Source organism: Oxyura jamaicensis, chromosome 30 (genome assembly GCF_011077185.1).
Source record: "Oxyura jamaicensis isolate SHBP4307 breed ruddy duck chromosome 30, BPBGC_Ojam_1.0, whole genome shotgun sequence".
Classification (NCBI taxonomy): Eukaryota; Metazoa; Chordata; class Aves; order Anseriformes; family Anatidae; genus Oxyura; species Oxyura jamaicensis.
This window is the reverse complement of record NC_048921.1, coordinates 224,846-241,912: the sequence shown is the minus strand read 5'-3', so window position 1 is coordinate 241,912 and position 17,067 is coordinate 224,846. Positions and strand designations below refer to the sequence as shown.

Below are 17,067 nucleotides of genomic sequence, written 5' to 3'. Positions count from 1 at the left end.
TCCCTTCCCTTCCCTTCCCTTCCCTTCCCTTCCCTTCCCTTCCCTTCTCTCTGCTGCTGTCCCCATATTTCCACGGATCTCTCACTTCCAAGCCTGGCTAGCACTGGAAGGGCAGCGCTTGCAATCCTTCATCCCATCTCTTCATCCTCTCTTTCCTTCCTCGAGGAGTCCACGTGGAAGTCCATGGGGGCAGCGGGGAGCCCCCCGACCCATCCTGCCCAGGCTCTGCTCATGACGGGTCCCCACCTCCCCCGGCTGCCCCCTCGTCTAAAATGCTGAGCCAGGCATTGCCGTCACAAACTCCTCACTGGCATTTTAGCATTTTTTTTTAATTATTATTATTTTTAGCAGTATTTTCCTGCGTTCTGCTTTCCAGCCCTGCGTCCCTCTCGCCCCGTGGCCCCTTCTTTCCTCGTGCCCCCTTCTTTCCTCGTGCCCCTTTCTTCTTTCATGTCCCCTTCTTTCCTCGTGGCCCCTTCTTTCCTCGCGGCTGCCCAAAGCGAATTACAACCCAGAGCCATCGAGTGCTTCCGCCTTCCTTTCCCCCGCCCCCTTAATGCAATTAGGCTTCCATGTGGCTAATTGCAGCATATCCTAACTACGTCGGCGGCAGCTCCGCACCTCTGCCTGTTCCTGAATCATCGGGATCGCGCTGATGCGGCCGCGGTCAGCCCTGCAGAAGCCCCCTCCCGAGCCTCTTTCCCAATTCCCGTAAAATCAACGCACAAATTTAACCTCTTTTTCCCCGCCACTTTGAACTTCTCTTCCTTCTTGCCCCCGTATCACAGGCTGGGGGAAATCTCCCCTCTGGCATTTCTCTAAAGGCTGGGTTCCTCTTATGGGACAGCTTTTGCTGTTAAAAAAGCTCTTTTAGGAGCCTGACATGAGCTGCACTGCATTTAACTCGCATCTGCTGCTTGAGGGCATCCCCGCAGAGGGGCTGGGAAGCTGACCGCGCTGGCTTGGTGTGCTCTCTGTCACAGACCACTCATTAAGGCGATTTTCCTTCGAAAACCTTTCCTAAGGTGGCCGCTAGCAGACACACACCTCCATTCTCCGTCCTTAACCACAGTGCTGAGATATTTCGGGGCCGCGGTCGCGCCGGGTGGGCATTCGCATCCTTTCCAAAACCAGTCCTGTTTTAAAGGACGTTAAGGGGACGTCGATGCCCTCGCGGCGGGGACCTCCGTTCCTCCTGACCCCCACGGGGAACCGCAGCACAGGGAGCCTGCGGGACGTGCAAAAACCCCGGGGGGGGCTCGGTTGTATCCGAGCACCCTCGACGGCACCGGGGGCGTTTTGCTGGTGGCGGCGCGGTGAAGCTCGGTGTCACCCACGGTGGCCCGGCCAGGGACGTGCCTCCTGCTTTGCTGCTGGTTGCCGAGCCCCCCCCCCTTGCCGCCACACGTCCCCTTCCTCGCTTAAAACGGAGAGGAGAGGGAGAGAGCCCGGAGTTTAATTTAAATCACATCTCCCCAGCTTGTTCTTTTCTCAATCAATATTGCTTTTTACATCATATCTAATCTCTCTCTCCTCTTTTTTTTTTTTCTCTTTTCTCCCCTCTTCCCCCTCCAAAGTAAAATTTAATTAAATAATTCTAATGAATGTTTAATGATGTTCTTTTGTCATTATTAAATCTGTAATAAAAGTGTCGGCAGCCCTTCTGCCTCCCCCCCCCCCCCCCCCCCCGCCCCCCCGGGTGCGGCCCCCCCCCCCCTCCCCTCCCCGGCACACACTGTCCTGCTGTCTCCCCCCCAGCCCTGCCTGCCCCCCTCGCGCTGTGACAACGCTCGCATTCAGACCTGCAAACAGGAAATGAGAAAAGGAGAAACAGGATATTGAGCCGGGATACTATCGGGGTGGGTAATATCACCCCTAGCTACTAGCGCAGGAGCCCTTCTCCTGCCGGGCATACTAATGGAGCTGCCCGCCGCCCTGCAATAAGGCAGGACAAAATCGATAGGAATTGATAACTCCGGCGTCGAGCCCGCGGAGCCGGGGCGAGCTCGCGGGTCGTGTTGGCTGGAGAAGGGGGGAACGGGAGAGGAGCATCCTGGAGGGGGGGGGGGTCTCGCCATGCGCCACCCGTCAGAGGTGCGGCGCCCGCTTTTTTGGAGCTTCTTCAGAGCTGGGTGAGAAGCAGGAGGCAGGCTGAGTGTGATTGTCAAGCTTTATGCTTGGGAGAGGAACTGATTTCCAAAGGGAGAGGAAAGCACCCTTCCTGGGCATGCAGGCAGGGGGCTGGGCTCACCTCTTCGGTGCTGCAGCAGCATCGGGCTTTGCTCTGTTCTTTAGGCAGCTGGCAGAACATCACCAAGCGATAAAAATACGCACCGAGCGATAAAAATATGCACCGAGCGATAAAAATATGCACCGAGCGCAAGGCCCCACCAGAGCTTCTGAGCTGCAGCAGCAACCTGCAACGAGCTACAGGAAAATAAATGCTGCGCCCGAGCTCTGTGCATCCGGCAGCCCGCTCTGCCTGCCCCTGGTCAGCCCGAGATGTGACCCCCATTAAAAAAAAAAACGAAAGCAAGCATTAAAGCGTGCTCCAGAGGATGCAAAAGCAAAGCTGCAGCCTAGTGCCAGCGCAGCCCAGGTGAGCATCCCACCTTCCCACAGCTCAGGGATGGCCTGGTGTGGGATCCAAGCCGGGAAGGAACCTTTTTGAAGGTTTGAGAAGCGGTCAAATTCCCTGCACACATCTCCCAGAGCATCCCCAGCTTCGCAGGGCGCTCGCAGGGCAGCTCGGATGCCCGGCAGGGCGTTAGGGGCAGGGGGCAGCAGCTCCAGGCTCCGTCCCGCTGCCGTCCCTCTCTTCTGGACCCTTTTTCAAGGTGCGGTCCTACCCCGCTCCTCCCACCATGGGGTGCCTGCATGGAGATGGGTTTTGCAGGAAAAAAACTCAATCTGGGGACCAGTTTTCCTTGCCATCGAGCTGTGCCCGCGGGGAGCACCCGTGGGGTGCGGAGGGAGTTTTTCCTTCGCCTTTTTCCCACCGCCTTCCCCTGCCACCTCCCCTTCACCTGGCAGAGCCACCGCAACGCAACCCTCCCCGGCGGTCCTCAGAGGTAGGAGAGGGGGGGAAAAAAATAATAAAAGAAGAAACACGCATTTTTTGTTAGCATTCAGCAGTGATATGACAGGCGCCCTATGAATTCTGGGAGATTTTAATAAAGAAGACAGGCCTGTGAAATTTAATAAAAGAGTTCATCAGATTATATGGTGATGGCTCGGTGCCACCGTGCTGGCAGTAATATCCTCGCAGTGGGGGGGTTAACCCCTTGAGGGACAGAGCAGCAGCACAGTATTAAATCTTTCAGTAGCATTTCACTCGTGTCACTTTAATATTTATGAATCTCTCCGGCTTTGGGAACCTCTTTGGTGTTGTTTTGCTTTTTTTGTTGTTGTTGTTTTGTTTTGCTTCTGGTTCGGATCTTTTTTCCAGCATCGGTTTCCATCTCTGACATGAACAGAACCAAGCCCCGGGAGCAGGGCTCCTGACACCTCTCGGCTCCTGGATGGAGGCTGAGTGCACTCACGGGGTCGGGACAAGCCAGACCACCCTTGTGAGATGCTGAGGTTTGGTTGCTTTTCACAGCCAACATCCCCAAATCCTTCCTTTTCCGTGGCCGTGGTGTTGCCCTCATCCTTCCAAGTTGTGCTTCCAGCGATGGACGGCGAGGGTCAGGTTTGAGTGTGCCTTGCACAATTCCATGCGCAAAGTGCCCTGCTGGGGGTAAACCTCCTCACCTAGCCCACAAAGAGCTTTGGAGGGAGCCGAGATCAGCTTGTTGGCCCCCACTTTCCTCCCTCTCTCTGACCCAAACGTTGCTGCGAGAAGCCAGAGATTCAGCACGAGGAAATTTTTTGCTGCCCCGTGCCCCGGTGCCACTCAGTATGGCCAAGCTGGGGAACGCGGCTGGTGCAGGAGGGAATGAAAGAGCATATTGTGCTGTCATTGCCTCCTTGTTTCCCCTGTATGTCCCCGTCACGCCCCTAGCCCCCTGCCCGAAATCTGGCCTGCGGCTTTGCAAGCTCCACTTCAATATTTCAGCCAGCTACAATGGATTTTGCAGCTCAGTGTTAAGTAAACAGACCTTGCTTAAGCCTGGACTGCTTCATTTTGACTAAACCCTAACTAAATAAGCTAGTTTCACGAAGCACAGGCCTCCCAGCTTATTCCTTGCTTCATTAACACCTTTTAATCCCATCGATGCAATCGTATGCGCTCCAAATTACCCTTCCCAGGCCTGGGTCAGCATCCCCTGTGCTGCTGCTGCAGGTCAGAGCCTCTCATCCTGCACTGCAACGGGGATGCTCAGCCAGGATTAGCAGACAGCCGGGCACTGGGGTGGTTTACCAGGGCTGGAATCTGATGAATGCAGCCCGTGAAATGTCTGAAAGGAGGTGGGAAGACCTCAGAGCAGTTTGCAGCTCCTTTGGCAATACGCAGGGGTGGACGCAGAGGACGCTTTGCTGCGATGCCTCTTGCCTGGGCTCAACACTTCGAAACTTTACGGAACTTCCAAGGGAAGATGAACAACGTGCTGGTTTCTCCCAGCTGTTTTGCTGGTCTTTGTTATTAAAAGAAAAGCGAATTAACAGAAAATAAAGAGTGAGGACACTCATTTGGAAGTGTCAGCAGAGCAAGGGAATTGAATAGTGGAAAGAAACTGTTTTCCATAGCGCATAACTCCTCGATACATGACGCTGAGCAAGATTTCAGCTTCAAAAAGGTGCTGGGCATTACTCGAGTGCCCAGGCATGAAAGGAGCCATAGAGCAACAGCGCTGGGACTTCCAGACTGCAAATCAGCGTGCTGCTGCCTGTGCTCCTGCAGGCAGTGATTGGGGTTTTCTGCAACTGTGCCAGCCGCACAGCCCTGCTGCTGGTCTCCGAGAGCTCCCTGCAGAAACAGCATGGGCAGCCGGTGAATTTGGCCTCCAGCAGCAAAGCTCCTAAGATGTGCTGCATCTCCATCCTTGTTGGGTGACAGACACGCTGCCTCCGAGCCATACTGATGTCCTTGCCCTATGCCGCGTGGTCGCCGCACGCTGCTCTTCTGCCCACACTGCTCTTCTTGCATCCAGCATCCACCAGCTCCAGGAACTGGCTGCCAAAATCTGTCCCCAGAGCCCCAAGTCTCTCTTACGATGCTGACCCACGAGCAGCCATGCAGCTTGCAATCTCCACAGACGTTCAGGCTTATAAACCCATCCGCCTCCCAGCTCCTGATGGTTTTTCCCATCAAGGTGAGCCTTTCCCCAGCAGGAAAATCCAATCCCATCTTTTGCAAAGGGAAAATTAACCTGAGTCAGGCAGGTAAGGATGCGGGACACGTGTCTGTATGCATACGGTGAATGCTGTGTGCGGGCACCTGCCTCTGCTTGCTGGATGGTTTCTGAACATCCCCAGGAATAAAAATTGATAATCACAGCTCCCGTAAGGAAATCTTATCAGACTCAGCTTCTTGAGGAAACGTGGGGGTTAAGGACATGGGAGTGTGGAGACCCAGCCAAAAAGCGGGGTCAGCAGGGGGATTTTAGGACAAACAGAGACACACGGACAGCGAGGCTGGCACTGCACAACGGTCCTCCCAGACAACGGGACGCGGCGGCAGTGAGCTACGAGCCCTCGGAAGGGCTCCTGCTGCTGCTCCCTCTCCACCAGCTCGCAGACATCCTGCTCGTGTCGCTGCTGCTCCTCAACGCGCTTTTCATTACGAACCCAGGAACCCGCTTCGGTTTTGGACCATCCCTCGGCGTGCTTTCTCCAGGCAGCCGATCCCAGACGTCGGGCAGCCGCGTTCGCCGCTCAGCCTCCCCAGCCTCCTCGGAACCCACTGCCAGCCACAGAGATGTGTTTTGTTCCTATGGCAACCTAAACAATATTACCTTGACTTAAACGGATTCAGGCAATATTAAAACCAGCCTCTTTAGGAATTCCTGGTGTTGGAGGGGCTGAGAATTTTAATTTTGTGTAATGCGAGCTGACACCGTGTTTATGAGCTGCTTGCTGAATGTTTTCTTCAATTAGTACAAAGCAGAGTGGATTTGTTTTCGGGGCTTAGCTGGGAGATGGAGTGTGCGAGCCTCGCAGTGCCAATAGCATTATTGAGTTACGCTGCAGTAACGGCACTTCCCTCACCTGCTAGCTGCACAAAAAAAAAAAAAAAAAAAAAAAAAAAAAAAAAACCTTTTCGGGGAAATCTGGCACATGACAAGATCTTCACATGAGGCTTGCTAACTGCCTGGTCCCGACTGCGGCAGGGGGAATGGGTTTGTTGCCTTGCAGGGGAATGGGTCTCCTTTCCCAGCCCCAACTTCTGTACCTCCATCTCCTTGCTCTGCTTCATACATCCCACTGCGCCCAGGTTCAAAGCTTTCCTTTATTTGCTGTTTCTGGGCAATTTTCTGGACATTTTGCCCAAGCAACCAGCAATGTCACCAAGGGTGGAGATATGAAAGGCCCCAGGAGCGCTGGGCTTCTAACTGGGTACAAATAATTGAGGAAACACAAGCATGGATCCATACAGAGAGTTTTCCATCAGCGTCTTCCCAAACTCTCCCCTTCCTTGCTTGGAGGCAGGCCAAGATGGTGAAGTAAAGCTTTGGTTTGATGGGATGTGGTCTTAACGCTTCCCTCTCTGGATTTGGGGCTCTTGGGCTGAACCCGGGCTCCCTACAGGAGAAAACCTCCAAAAAATTCAGCGGGTGGGAGCATGGGGCTGGCTTGTCTCAAAGTCAAGTGGTATTTGTGGCAGCAGATTCAGCTACACAGCAGCATACAAAGAGGCAAGGCAGAGCTTTCTTTGGGGACAGAAGTTCTGAAATTCAGCACTCACTCCTAAACTGGTTGTTTGCGGGATAAGGGACAGGAACTTTGAGAGAATGGCGTGATTTCCCACAACTGGCACAACAAATTATAAGTGGCTCTCAAGAAAATAAAGACACAACAAAGTCATGGGCACGGAATAAAGGCAGATTCGAGTTGGAAACGGGGGCTGAGGACATGGTCAGCCTCTGGAGCCTCTGCCAGCGACGTGGGCAGATCCTCCTCCACCCGGAGCCCTCCACCTGCGGCTGGCTGGGTGCCACGGCCAGCGAGCAGGATCGAGGTGGGAACCCCTGGGTGAGAACACAGCAGGCAAGGGCTCCGGCTACACGATCGTCACGCTCCAGCCGGGCTTGAAGTCCAGGAACATTAATAACCGAATGGTTGGTCGCATGTCACTTGCTCCTGACCGGTCCCAGAAAGCCACGACTGCGGATTGGCTCTCTTGATGGGTTGGGTTGGTTTTTTGTTGGGTTGTGCTTTTCATTTATTTATTTATTTTTCTTTTTACTATTTCACTTCTGCCGTAACAGAAGGGATGTCGGTGTTAGGAAAGGGACAGGTTTGGACTCAGCCCAGATTTGGGCTGGGCTTGTGCCTGGAACACGCTCCCAGCTTGCTCTTTCCGTAAGACACTGAGGTTATGGCTAAAAGGCTGCTCTTTACTCCCCGCAATTCCTCTCAAATTCAGTTATTATTTTTCAAGTGTGAATTACAGAAAGACAAAGAGGAAAGGGAGAGAGGGAGAGGCAGGGCGAGGAACATGCGTGCAAACGCACTCACACAAAGGAGAGAGAAATCCCACACCATTCCAGTTGGAATGTCCCAGACACCGCAGCCGAAAGCCACCGCACAGCACAAATCCATGGTGGTATTTGGAAGGGATGAGCCCACCCCTGTAAGCCTCTTCATCCTGCTCCACAGAGTTTGCCAGGAGGATTAACCTAGTCTTGTTCTCAATCCCAGTTTATGAGTTCCCTGCTGGTGGGGAAGATCCTGTGTGTTTAAACAACAGCCTAATTAATCCCTATTTTATTACTTTCTCTTGTCAAGTGGCTAAATAGAAGCTGTCAGCCGGCAGCCACCGCCGCTCACATTTGTTTAGATCCCAAATTACTTCATCAGAACCATCTGCTCGGTGCGCGGGGCGCTCGCAGTTGTTTATTCCTCTCTCTGGACACGGAGTGGGGCACAAACACCTCCCGGTGGGACTCCCCGCGCCAGGCTCTGCCAAGCCCTGGGGACTGTCCTGGGGGGGTCCGCAGAGGAAATCTGCCATGAACCTGGTGAAGCCAGGCAGCCAACAGCCCTAAAGAGGACGAGGGGACACCCAGCTCTGTCCCGACGGGCCAGGCCATGTTTGCGTTCCTCCAAGGGGTTAGAGGTGGTCAGGAAGCCCCCGAGAAGGAGGTTTTTTTTTTGCTGGATGTGTGGCTCCACACATCCACCCACTTCCTTCCTTGGCTTCCTGAGCCCCTCAGGGGTGGAAGGAGCTGGGTGTTTTCACCCTGGAGAAGAGCAGGCTCAGGTGGACCTCATTGTGGTGTTCTGGTGCTTAAACGTGGCTACGAAGTGGATGGCAGCTCTCTCTCCACGAGGAGCCACGTGGAGAAGACACAGGGCCATGGGCACAAGCTGGACCAGGGCAGCCTTCATCTTAACGCAGGAAAGAAATGGTTTACAGTGAGAACAATCCCTGGAGGAACCTCCCCAGGGGTGTGGTGGAGTCCCCACCACTGGAGGATTTCAAGGTGCAGTTGGGCAGGGTGCTGGGTAATCTCATCCAGGCTCCCTTTTCGCACCAAAAGCTTGGACCTGGTGAGCTTTTGGGGGTCCCTTACAACCCGGGCTATTTTGTGGTTGTGTGATTCTGCCCCCAGCAGCCCTGTGCAAGCGCCTAACCCCAGGACCTTCCTTGCAGGCTGTTCCAGACCAAGTGCAGCAGCTGCCTGAAGGCGATCGCCCCGTCCGAGCTCATCATGCGGGTGCTGGAGAACGTCTACCACGTCCACTGCTTCTACTGCTGCGAGTGCGAGCGGCGCCTGCAGCGGGGGGACGAGTTTGTGCTCAAGGAGGGGCAGCTGCTGTGCCGCAGCGACTACGAGAAGGAGAAGGAGATGCTGAGCGCTATCAGCCCCGCACCCACCGAGTCTGGTGAGGGGCTGGAGCAGCGCCGAGGGTGGGGAGCGGGGGCGGGCGGGGGGGCCTTTGGGGGTATGGTGGTATTTGGAAGGGGTGAGCTCATCCCCGTGAGCCTCTTCGTCCTGCTGCCAGTCCCTAATTAACTCCGAGGAAGGCTCCGGAGGAGGAGGAGGTGGGTGGAGGTTGTAGCGCCTTGTCCCCCTCGGTGAGGGCAGATGGGCAGCCCAGGGGGTACCTGATTTATTTGGTGTGTCTGGAGAGGGTTGGTTGGGCTGATTTGAGACATTATGGGATGGAAGGTGCAGGGCCAGGCTGGTCCCTCAGCACCGCCGCGTATTGACCGTGTTCCCCTGAGCCACAGCTCAGCCCGTGAGCCCTCCTGGCTTCGTTCTGCACTTCTGGTCCAAATCGCTCCTCGTGAGGAGCAAAACTGACCGTGCCTCTGAATCCTTGCCCTGGGAGATGGCCTGGAAAGGCCTCTCTCTGCTGAGCCACCACTCCCGACCTTCCATTGCAGTGAAAAGTGAGGACGAAGACGGCAGCCACTCGCACGGCAAGGGCGGCGAGGAGAGCAAAGACCACAAGCGCTCCAAGCGCCCGCGCACCATCCTCACCACGCAGCAGCGGCGGGCCTTCAAGGCTTCCTTCGAGGTTTCCTCAAAGCCTTGCAGGAAGGTATGACGGGGCCGTTACACGGCTGCAGGCTTGGACCCTTTTAAGCGTAATTAATTTCTGATTCAGCTCTCCGCCCCTTCGTTTTGCGGACAGGTGAGGGAGACCCTGGCGGCTGAGACGGGCCTGACGGTGCGGGTGGTGCAGGTCTGGTTCCAGAACCAAAGAGCCAAGGTGAGCAACGGTCCCTGCCCCACAGCTGTGTTCCCGACACGGCTGGGATATCACACACTCATCCAATTCAAAGGAAACACAGAATAGCTCAGGAAAAGAGAAAATGAACAGAACAGCTACGCGGGACCAAACCACGGGTCCACCTCGTTGTGCAACAGGGATCTAATAATAGCAAAAGCTTAGAGGAATGTAAGAAACCTATAGAGGTTTGCAGAGCTTAAATGTTCTCCTTTATTATTATTATTATTCATTTGCTACTTGCTACTTTTTCCCCCTCACTGAGATTGGGGAGACTGGAAGGATTCCCCACTTCTTCCCTCTAGAAGTTGCAGGGAAAATGTTTCCAGCGGTGCAGAATGTGAAAGCAGAGCCTGCCTTTGCAGTAAACCAAAGTCCTTTGCCTTTTAAATTGTGCGTGGCATCTCCCGCAAAGATCCTACAGCCTTCCCTGCCAGCCCCGCTGCTCACAGGGCTTGTCTCGGCCGGGTGTAGAGGATGGTGACCGCAGAGGAGTCACCCCGAGCAGCCTGGCAGGGATACACCATGGCAATGCTTGGTGGCAGTCATCTGCTGCCTCTCCCCCCTACTCAGAGCCTCAAATCTGGGGTCTCGGTCTCCTTGCAGATGAAGAAGATCGCTCGCAGGCAGCAACAGCAGCAGCAGCAACAGCAAGAGCAAGACCAGCTGGGCAACCCTCGCCTGGGGAGCGGGAGGGGGACCGGCCGCAACAGCAGGCAGAGCAACGACGACAGCGAAGGTGAGGAGCTGGGGGGCACGCCGACAGCGCCGGGGGCTGCAGGCTGGGGTGGGGGGGATCGGCTCGAACAGATCGGAGAGGGAATGCACACGGGGATTAGCAGGGAGCAGGCAGGTTGTCGGTGACCCCAAAGGTGGAACGATACTGGGTAATGCTCGGCGGGACTCGGGGGTACTCACGATGCTGCATGCCTGTCCTCTTCCTGGGAAGAGGATCCTTTTTAGAACCTTGCACGGATGTTTATAACCTTGTGTCCACGTTGCACGGATGCCCCGAGCCCTGTGCAGCACTGACCCCAATTGGGACTGCCACGCAGCGACGTGAATAACGTTCTTGCACCCGTGCTGCGTGCCCCTTCTCCAACCCATCCCACTGCTTGTGTCTTTAGACGGTGCAAGCGTTCACGGCCTGGACGGGCTGATGGTTCCCTATCCTCGCATCCCTCAGCAGCAGCTGCTGCCCCTGGATCAGAACGGCTACAGCACAGACTTGTACAGACAAGGGCTCACACCGCCCCAGCTGCCAGGAGACCATCTGCACCCCTACGGTACGAGAGCGCCGGGGAGCTTGCACCGAAGCCACGGCCCTGCACCAAAGCTGCCCAAGCCATGAATCCAACCCTGCCAACGGTCCATGGGACTTGGACGTAGCTCAGAGCCTTTCTCAGGGGAAGTTTGGCAAGGCCACAGCCTCGGGCTGAGCTCTGCTGGAGGCTGGGGAGGGAGCCTGGGGTCTTCTCTCCAACGAGAGATGTTTGGGTGAGGGAGGGAAGAGCCGTGCCCAGTGCTGGTCCCGGCGTGGGGTCCCCTCGTGCTCACGGTGGTTTGTCTTTGTGATGAAGCCGCACACCAGCTCCCCCAGTGGATCGTGCCACGTCCCCACTTATTTCCCTCTCCTTCCTCTTCCAGACTCGGAAGGAGTTTTCCACGACATGGACAGCGACAGCATCAGCCACCTGGGAGACTGCCTGCTGTCCACGGCTGAGGCCAACCTCCTCCAGGCCCGCGTGGGCAATCCCATCGACCGACTCTACTCCATGCAGAGCTCCTACTTCACCTCCTGACCATAGAAAAGCTCCCGGCTCTTCGCGAGGATCTCGGGTGGATGCTGCTCCAAATTCAGAAGTGGGGGTGAGGGAGGAGAAACAAGACTGAGACCGTCAGAGACATTCCTTGAGCACTGCACAGCAGAGGAGGCAGCTGGGTCCGCCACACACACGAGCACTAACCCACAGGGACCTTTCACAGCCTGAAGGACTTTGGATCGCCTCTCTCCTTTTCTTTTCTTTTCCTAGCCACGAGTAGATCGATGGTATGATGTTGTTTAGCTGTACCTTTAGCAGTTTGTCCAGTGTTTAAGCTTTTGAGCATTATGTCCTTCAAACAAAGACTGGCCAAGCTAACCAGGGTGGCCCCCCGAAGTAGCAGGTGCCCTTCCCACACAAACTCTGTTTATTTAAGTCGTGGTTGCAGCTGAGCTGCCCGCCGGGCTGTTTTGCCTCATTTCCCAGCCTGTGGGACAAGGTTAATTTTCTACAGCAAAAGCTGAGGTCCTGAGGCATCTCTAAGGGATGCCACTGCTGCTTCAGAGATTCTCTTCGTGGCTGTCCATCAGTTGGCATGGTACGGTTTTTTAATGGTTGACATTTCAGAAGTGCATGACAGCCTGGCTCCGGAATGAAACGGCTGTGCTCGGATATCTGCTTCAAGAAACAGCAGCATTCGTGCTCTGTCATGCTCAAGGATGCCAAGAGAAGTGTAACACATCCACAGCGAGCTTTCTATTGCCTTTACGTCTGTCTTTCTTTCTCTAAAGGGGCACTTCTACTCCCTTTATGGGCGGAACAAAGACCATCTTCTGTTTGTTTCCTTTTTAAAACAGCACAGTGAAATGGTTTTGCTCTAAAAATATTCCTGCTGGAAAGCCCCTTCTCCATAGCAGGATTTCCCACTCTGGCTCCTCTTTCAGGCATCCTAACACCCCGCTTCCTTCCGACAACTGATGGGAGAAAGAAATCGCGTTGCATTATCTCACTTACCTCCAGCAGGCTACATCTGGATCATGCTTTGAGGACAGCCCAGCGGTGACAGCAGGACTCAGCCAAGAGAAAAGCGCGTCTCCGCTGTGGATAGTAAGCAGAAATCCGTTTTCTCCCATTTTTTTCTCATGAAAGAATCCATTTCTTTCATCACGATGCCCTCCCGCCTGGGGCAGGTGAGAATTACGAGAAGCCGACGGGTGCCGACGTGAACAGCCACAAAAATGGGCAAGAAAGAGATAGCAGAGAATGGGAGCCCGAATTATTACCAAAGGGAAATCCTTCAGTCTGCTGCCCAGGCCCCAGGCCTGGGATTTGGTTCTTTGTGTTTGTGAAGGACAGCCAGTATTCTTAGAAAGGTCGGGTTTCCCCAAGAGCATGCCAGCTGAAGGGACCAGGGCCTTCAGAACCAACCTTCCCATGTCTGTTTGAACAGTGACTATCTGGCAGACAACTCCAGAAGGAAACGACGACTTTCATATCTCCATCTCCAGGGTTGTGAGCCGAGAAATGCAACCCGAGAACCTGGCTGGCTGCTGTTTGTTTGTGGTGTTTTACTTCTACGCCTCCACAGGCTTGCCGGTCTGATTGTAAAGGTGTGTATCCTCTCAAATAAGACAAAAAAAAAAAAAAAAAGAAAAAAAAAAAAAGAAAAAAGAAAAAAAAAAGGCTAATTATTGTTGTCTGTGGTTATGGAGGAAGATACCCAGGAACTATATAATCCTGGCTTTGGGGATGAAAGGAGATGCAGTCCTGATGCGTTTTGCTTCTTATCATGAATTTTTCACCTTCTCGAGACTACTGATGGAGAACATAAAGGACATAAAGATGCTGTGTAACAGAACCGCAGCCCCATAAAGCCCGCTCCGCCATTGCTTCACCTTTAATAAAGCTGTGTGAATGTGACACGTCCCGTTGTGTTTGCAGTGCCAGATTCTGTAGCTGGACTCTCCTTTGCTCTCACCATCAGCCTGTGTACATAGTTTACAGACGCTTTGGCATTTCTTTTCGGGAGGGAAGGGGGAGCCTTTTGCAGAAACAGACATTTCTGATGTGCATTTGCCCACAAAGACAAGTTCTAGACCCAGCTACTGCAGTTGGTTGGCTTCCACCTTTGTTGTGTGGTCATCCACCCGTAAGAAATGAAACTGAAAAACTCCAGAAGCTGTACGTTTCTTTTTTTGCACAAAGACGGTCTCAGTTTAGCTTAAGTTTTAAGAGAATGTTACGGTGAACTCTGTGCAAATTGGTGTTTCCCCCGGACGCTGGAGCCAGCTTCACCCACTGAAACCCTCCCTTCTCTTCGTTGTGATCTAGTGCTGTGATGTGCCGATGTTTTTTTTTTTTTTTTTTTTTTTTTTTTTTTTTTTTTTGCATGTACATTTGAAAATAAAAAGCAAACTGTAAGTGGAAACCTGAAGCTTGCCTCAGCACAGTCAGACGACCTGCACGCATGGGCAGCCCCAGGGAAGGCTGGCCTGGGCTCCTCGGACAGCCCAGCTCCCTTCGCTTCCCCAGGAGCGAGCTATCCTGGAGCAGCCGAGGAACTCGTGCTGGCAGCTCCCAGCCAGCTCAACAGCAGGAGTCCCAGGAGCTAGAATCCCAACCAGAATAAATAAAGCCGGTGAGCTGCTGTGAGGAGCTGTGCTAGACCCGGAGCTGCTGAGAAAAGGAGCCTGATGGTGACGAGAGATCGAGTGCAAAAGCCACTTCAGAGTTATACCCTATAGAAACGACCAGCTGTTGGCATGCAGGTGCCCCCCAGGTCTGGATTCTGCCTGAAAGGAGCAGAGGGAAAGCAGAAAGGTGGGCACCAGAACCACAGCTGGTGCTGTCCGTGCCTGGGGAGCTAACGGGCTTGCCAAGCGAGTCCTGACGCCTCTCCCGGCATCAGTCCTAAGGACGGGGCTGCTTTTAGCATCACCGGCATGGCCAGGTGTCAGAGTTTGGTGATCGCAGGTGAACCTGCTCCCTCTTGCAGCTGGAAATCCGTTCTTGCAGAGCCAAGGGGCCGGGGCAGGCATGGAGAGGCAGAGGCAGCTTTGTGGCCATCACCCACCCTGGCGCAGAAGGGATCTGACCCTTTTGCACCCTGGGGATAACAACGTGCCTCTCCCAAAGCTCCTGGGGACGTCAGGGAGCTAAGTCTCACGGCTATCACGGGACCTGGAAATAATTCCAGGAAAAGGCTCCGGTCACTCGGCAGCAGAGCGAAGAACAGAGCCACCTGCACCCAGGCTTTCTGGCTTTCCCCTTTTGCTCAGCATTTTCAGAAGATTTGCTCTCCTCACACAAGCCCTCGGCTGCACGATGCCAATGCGTTGGCTGCGCAGGAGGGTCAGGGAATGCCCTCAGCGCGCTGAAACACCTGGACGTCCTCTCTTTTCTCTCCAGAGAGAATAAAGGTGAATAAAAGCGAATCAAGGTGACCACCGGATGAAAAACGTCCCCCTGCCTGCCCATCCAATTCCCCTCATGCTTGCAAGGGGCTCAAAAACCAACTGGACATCAGCCAAGCAAAGCAAACGTGTGTGTGGATGGAATGTGGCTCTGCACAGCTCCCTGCCCTCGGCTGCTGCCCATTTCAGCCCTGGCCCTGCCAGCAGCACTAAATCTCTCCCGGTGACTGCAAACACCAAAGGAACACGCTGATTTATGGCTCCTTTAAGTAAGAGAAGCAGAGTGTAAAACGAGAATATTTTCTGGATGAAAAATTAAAGAGATGTTTTTGTTAGTTCCTCATTCTAGGATCGTGTGTAATTTACCTCATCGGTTTTAGAGTTCCACTTGAAAGGAAAAGTGACATCAACAGGAGTTAAAGCAACAGGCTGAAAAAAAAAAAAAAAAAAAAAAAAAAAAAAAAAAAAAAAAAAAAAAGCCCTGGCACGCTTAACTTCTTATTCTGAGTTCTAAACCAAAAAGAAATTGAGCAAAAATAAAGGAGAGAATGAACCTCGTGATTCTTAGCTTTCTCTTAGTTAAGGACCTCAGAACCCTTTGCATATATTAATTAATTATCCCTCATTACTCCCAGCCAGGTAGGTGTTATTTATTTCAGAGGTGAGTGATCAGAGGCACGGAACATGTCATGATTAGCATCCCAGGCCCCACAGAAAGACAGAGGGTAAGTGAAAACAGCGCTGGCATCCAGGTTGCTTAAACTACCGGCCAAGACGCACATCCGCCTGAAAACAAGCGTTGAGAGCAATTAAAAGTGGAGAAAGCACCAAACAGGGAGATGATCACCGAGTGAGAACGGAAAAGCCCATGCCAGAAGTAACAGGAGTAGAGACATGACTTGGTGAACGACGGATCTGGATCGTTTGCCCTCAAAAGTCTGACACTGCCCTCCTGGTCCTCAGGCATCTCAGAGCTTTGTCCTTTGGGTTCCTCTCCTCGTTGCTGCAGGGTTTTAGTGTTTATTTCGGCTATTTTGCGTTTGTGAGGATGTGAGAGGTTCAATCTAGCCAAATCCTGGTCTAAATACATGTATATTTTTTCCCTAAGCCTCCCACTCTGGGAAAGACGGGCTTATTCCCTTATTGATTTCAGCCACTTGGCATTAATTTAGCCGAGTCTTTGCAGCCTTTGGAGGTAAAGCTGCACCTACCAGTTTGATGGACTGCCTGAGGTCTTCTTCCCCCTGCTCGGCTTTATGTCAGCATCTGATCTACCTCTAACTGCTTCCTGCGCTCGTTTCCACAGACCTGGCCTAATGAAACCCGGCGGTGTGAGGTGCTGTCATCTTCCTGCAGTGCAGGAACAAAGAAAACGCTTCCCAGTTCCCTAATTCTTGTTTCACTCTCAGGTTTTTCAGACCTCTCCCTTGGCAATTTGGACCTTGGGAGAGGAAACGGAGCAACCGATGCTCCTTTTAGGAGGTGTTTGTATGGCTGGACTAGAAAACTGGATTTGGAGGTAAGACCTTATTCCTACAATTCCTGGGACTTGCCCTCTGCATCTGGCTTTGCCCTATTTCCAGCCTCTATCACGCACCAGCAGCCCTTCCCTCACATTTGCCGATGAAAACAACTGCGGTAATTGCTAATCCATTTTTATTCCAGAGCAGGCAGGCCACAAAGTTAGAAAGAAGAGGAAAAGGAGCTGCAAAACCCCTGCTCCGTGCTTAGGAGAGGGCCTAGACTTAGCCTGCTCCAGCATGCAGCTACAGCTTCCCTTCAGGCTAAGGAGCAACACCCTCCTCGCCTTCTTCCAGCCATTTTCTGGCACAGCCAGTTGCAGAAAATCGCTGATATTCCCTTCACTTTCCACGACGTTGAACAAATTTGACAAGGCTACAAATTGATTTCGCCTAGAAGCTCTTCCGAGGGCGCCGGTAAGCTGACGAAAGCACCGATTTCAAACAGCAGCCACCACCCCAAGACTTCCCTCCTCGGGGAGGTTCTGTCCCAGTTCTCTGCTATGTGACATTTGTGCAGTGAAAGCT

General features: G+C 53.4%; 1 protein-coding gene across 3 annotated transcripts in view; it reads left to right on the top strand.

Moving 5' to 3' along the window:
* Window positions 1-13,684, top strand: part of LOC118155469 (LIM homeobox transcription factor 1-alpha-like) — a 23,446-nt gene extending 9,762 nt beyond the window's left edge. For 2 of the 3 annotated variants that reach the window (XM_035308755.1, XM_035308754.1), the window contains exons 4-9: window positions 8,759-8,991; window positions 9,497-9,654; window positions 9,748-9,825; window positions 10,450-10,582; window positions 10,971-11,129; window positions 11,491-13,684. In XM_035308755.1, coding sequence (XP_035164646.1) covers window positions 8,759-8,991; window positions 9,497-9,654; window positions 9,748-9,825; window positions 10,450-10,582; window positions 10,971-11,129; window positions 11,491-11,645 — 916 coding nt within the window. In that variant the 3' untranslated portion in view covers window positions 11,646-13,684. The remainder of the gene's footprint in view (window positions 1-8,758; window positions 8,992-9,496; window positions 9,655-9,747; window positions 9,826-10,449; window positions 10,583-10,970; window positions 11,130-11,490) is intronic. The other variant, XM_035308756.1, reaches the window with a different exon arrangement.
* Window positions 13,685-17,067: the final 3,383 nt, after the last annotated feature.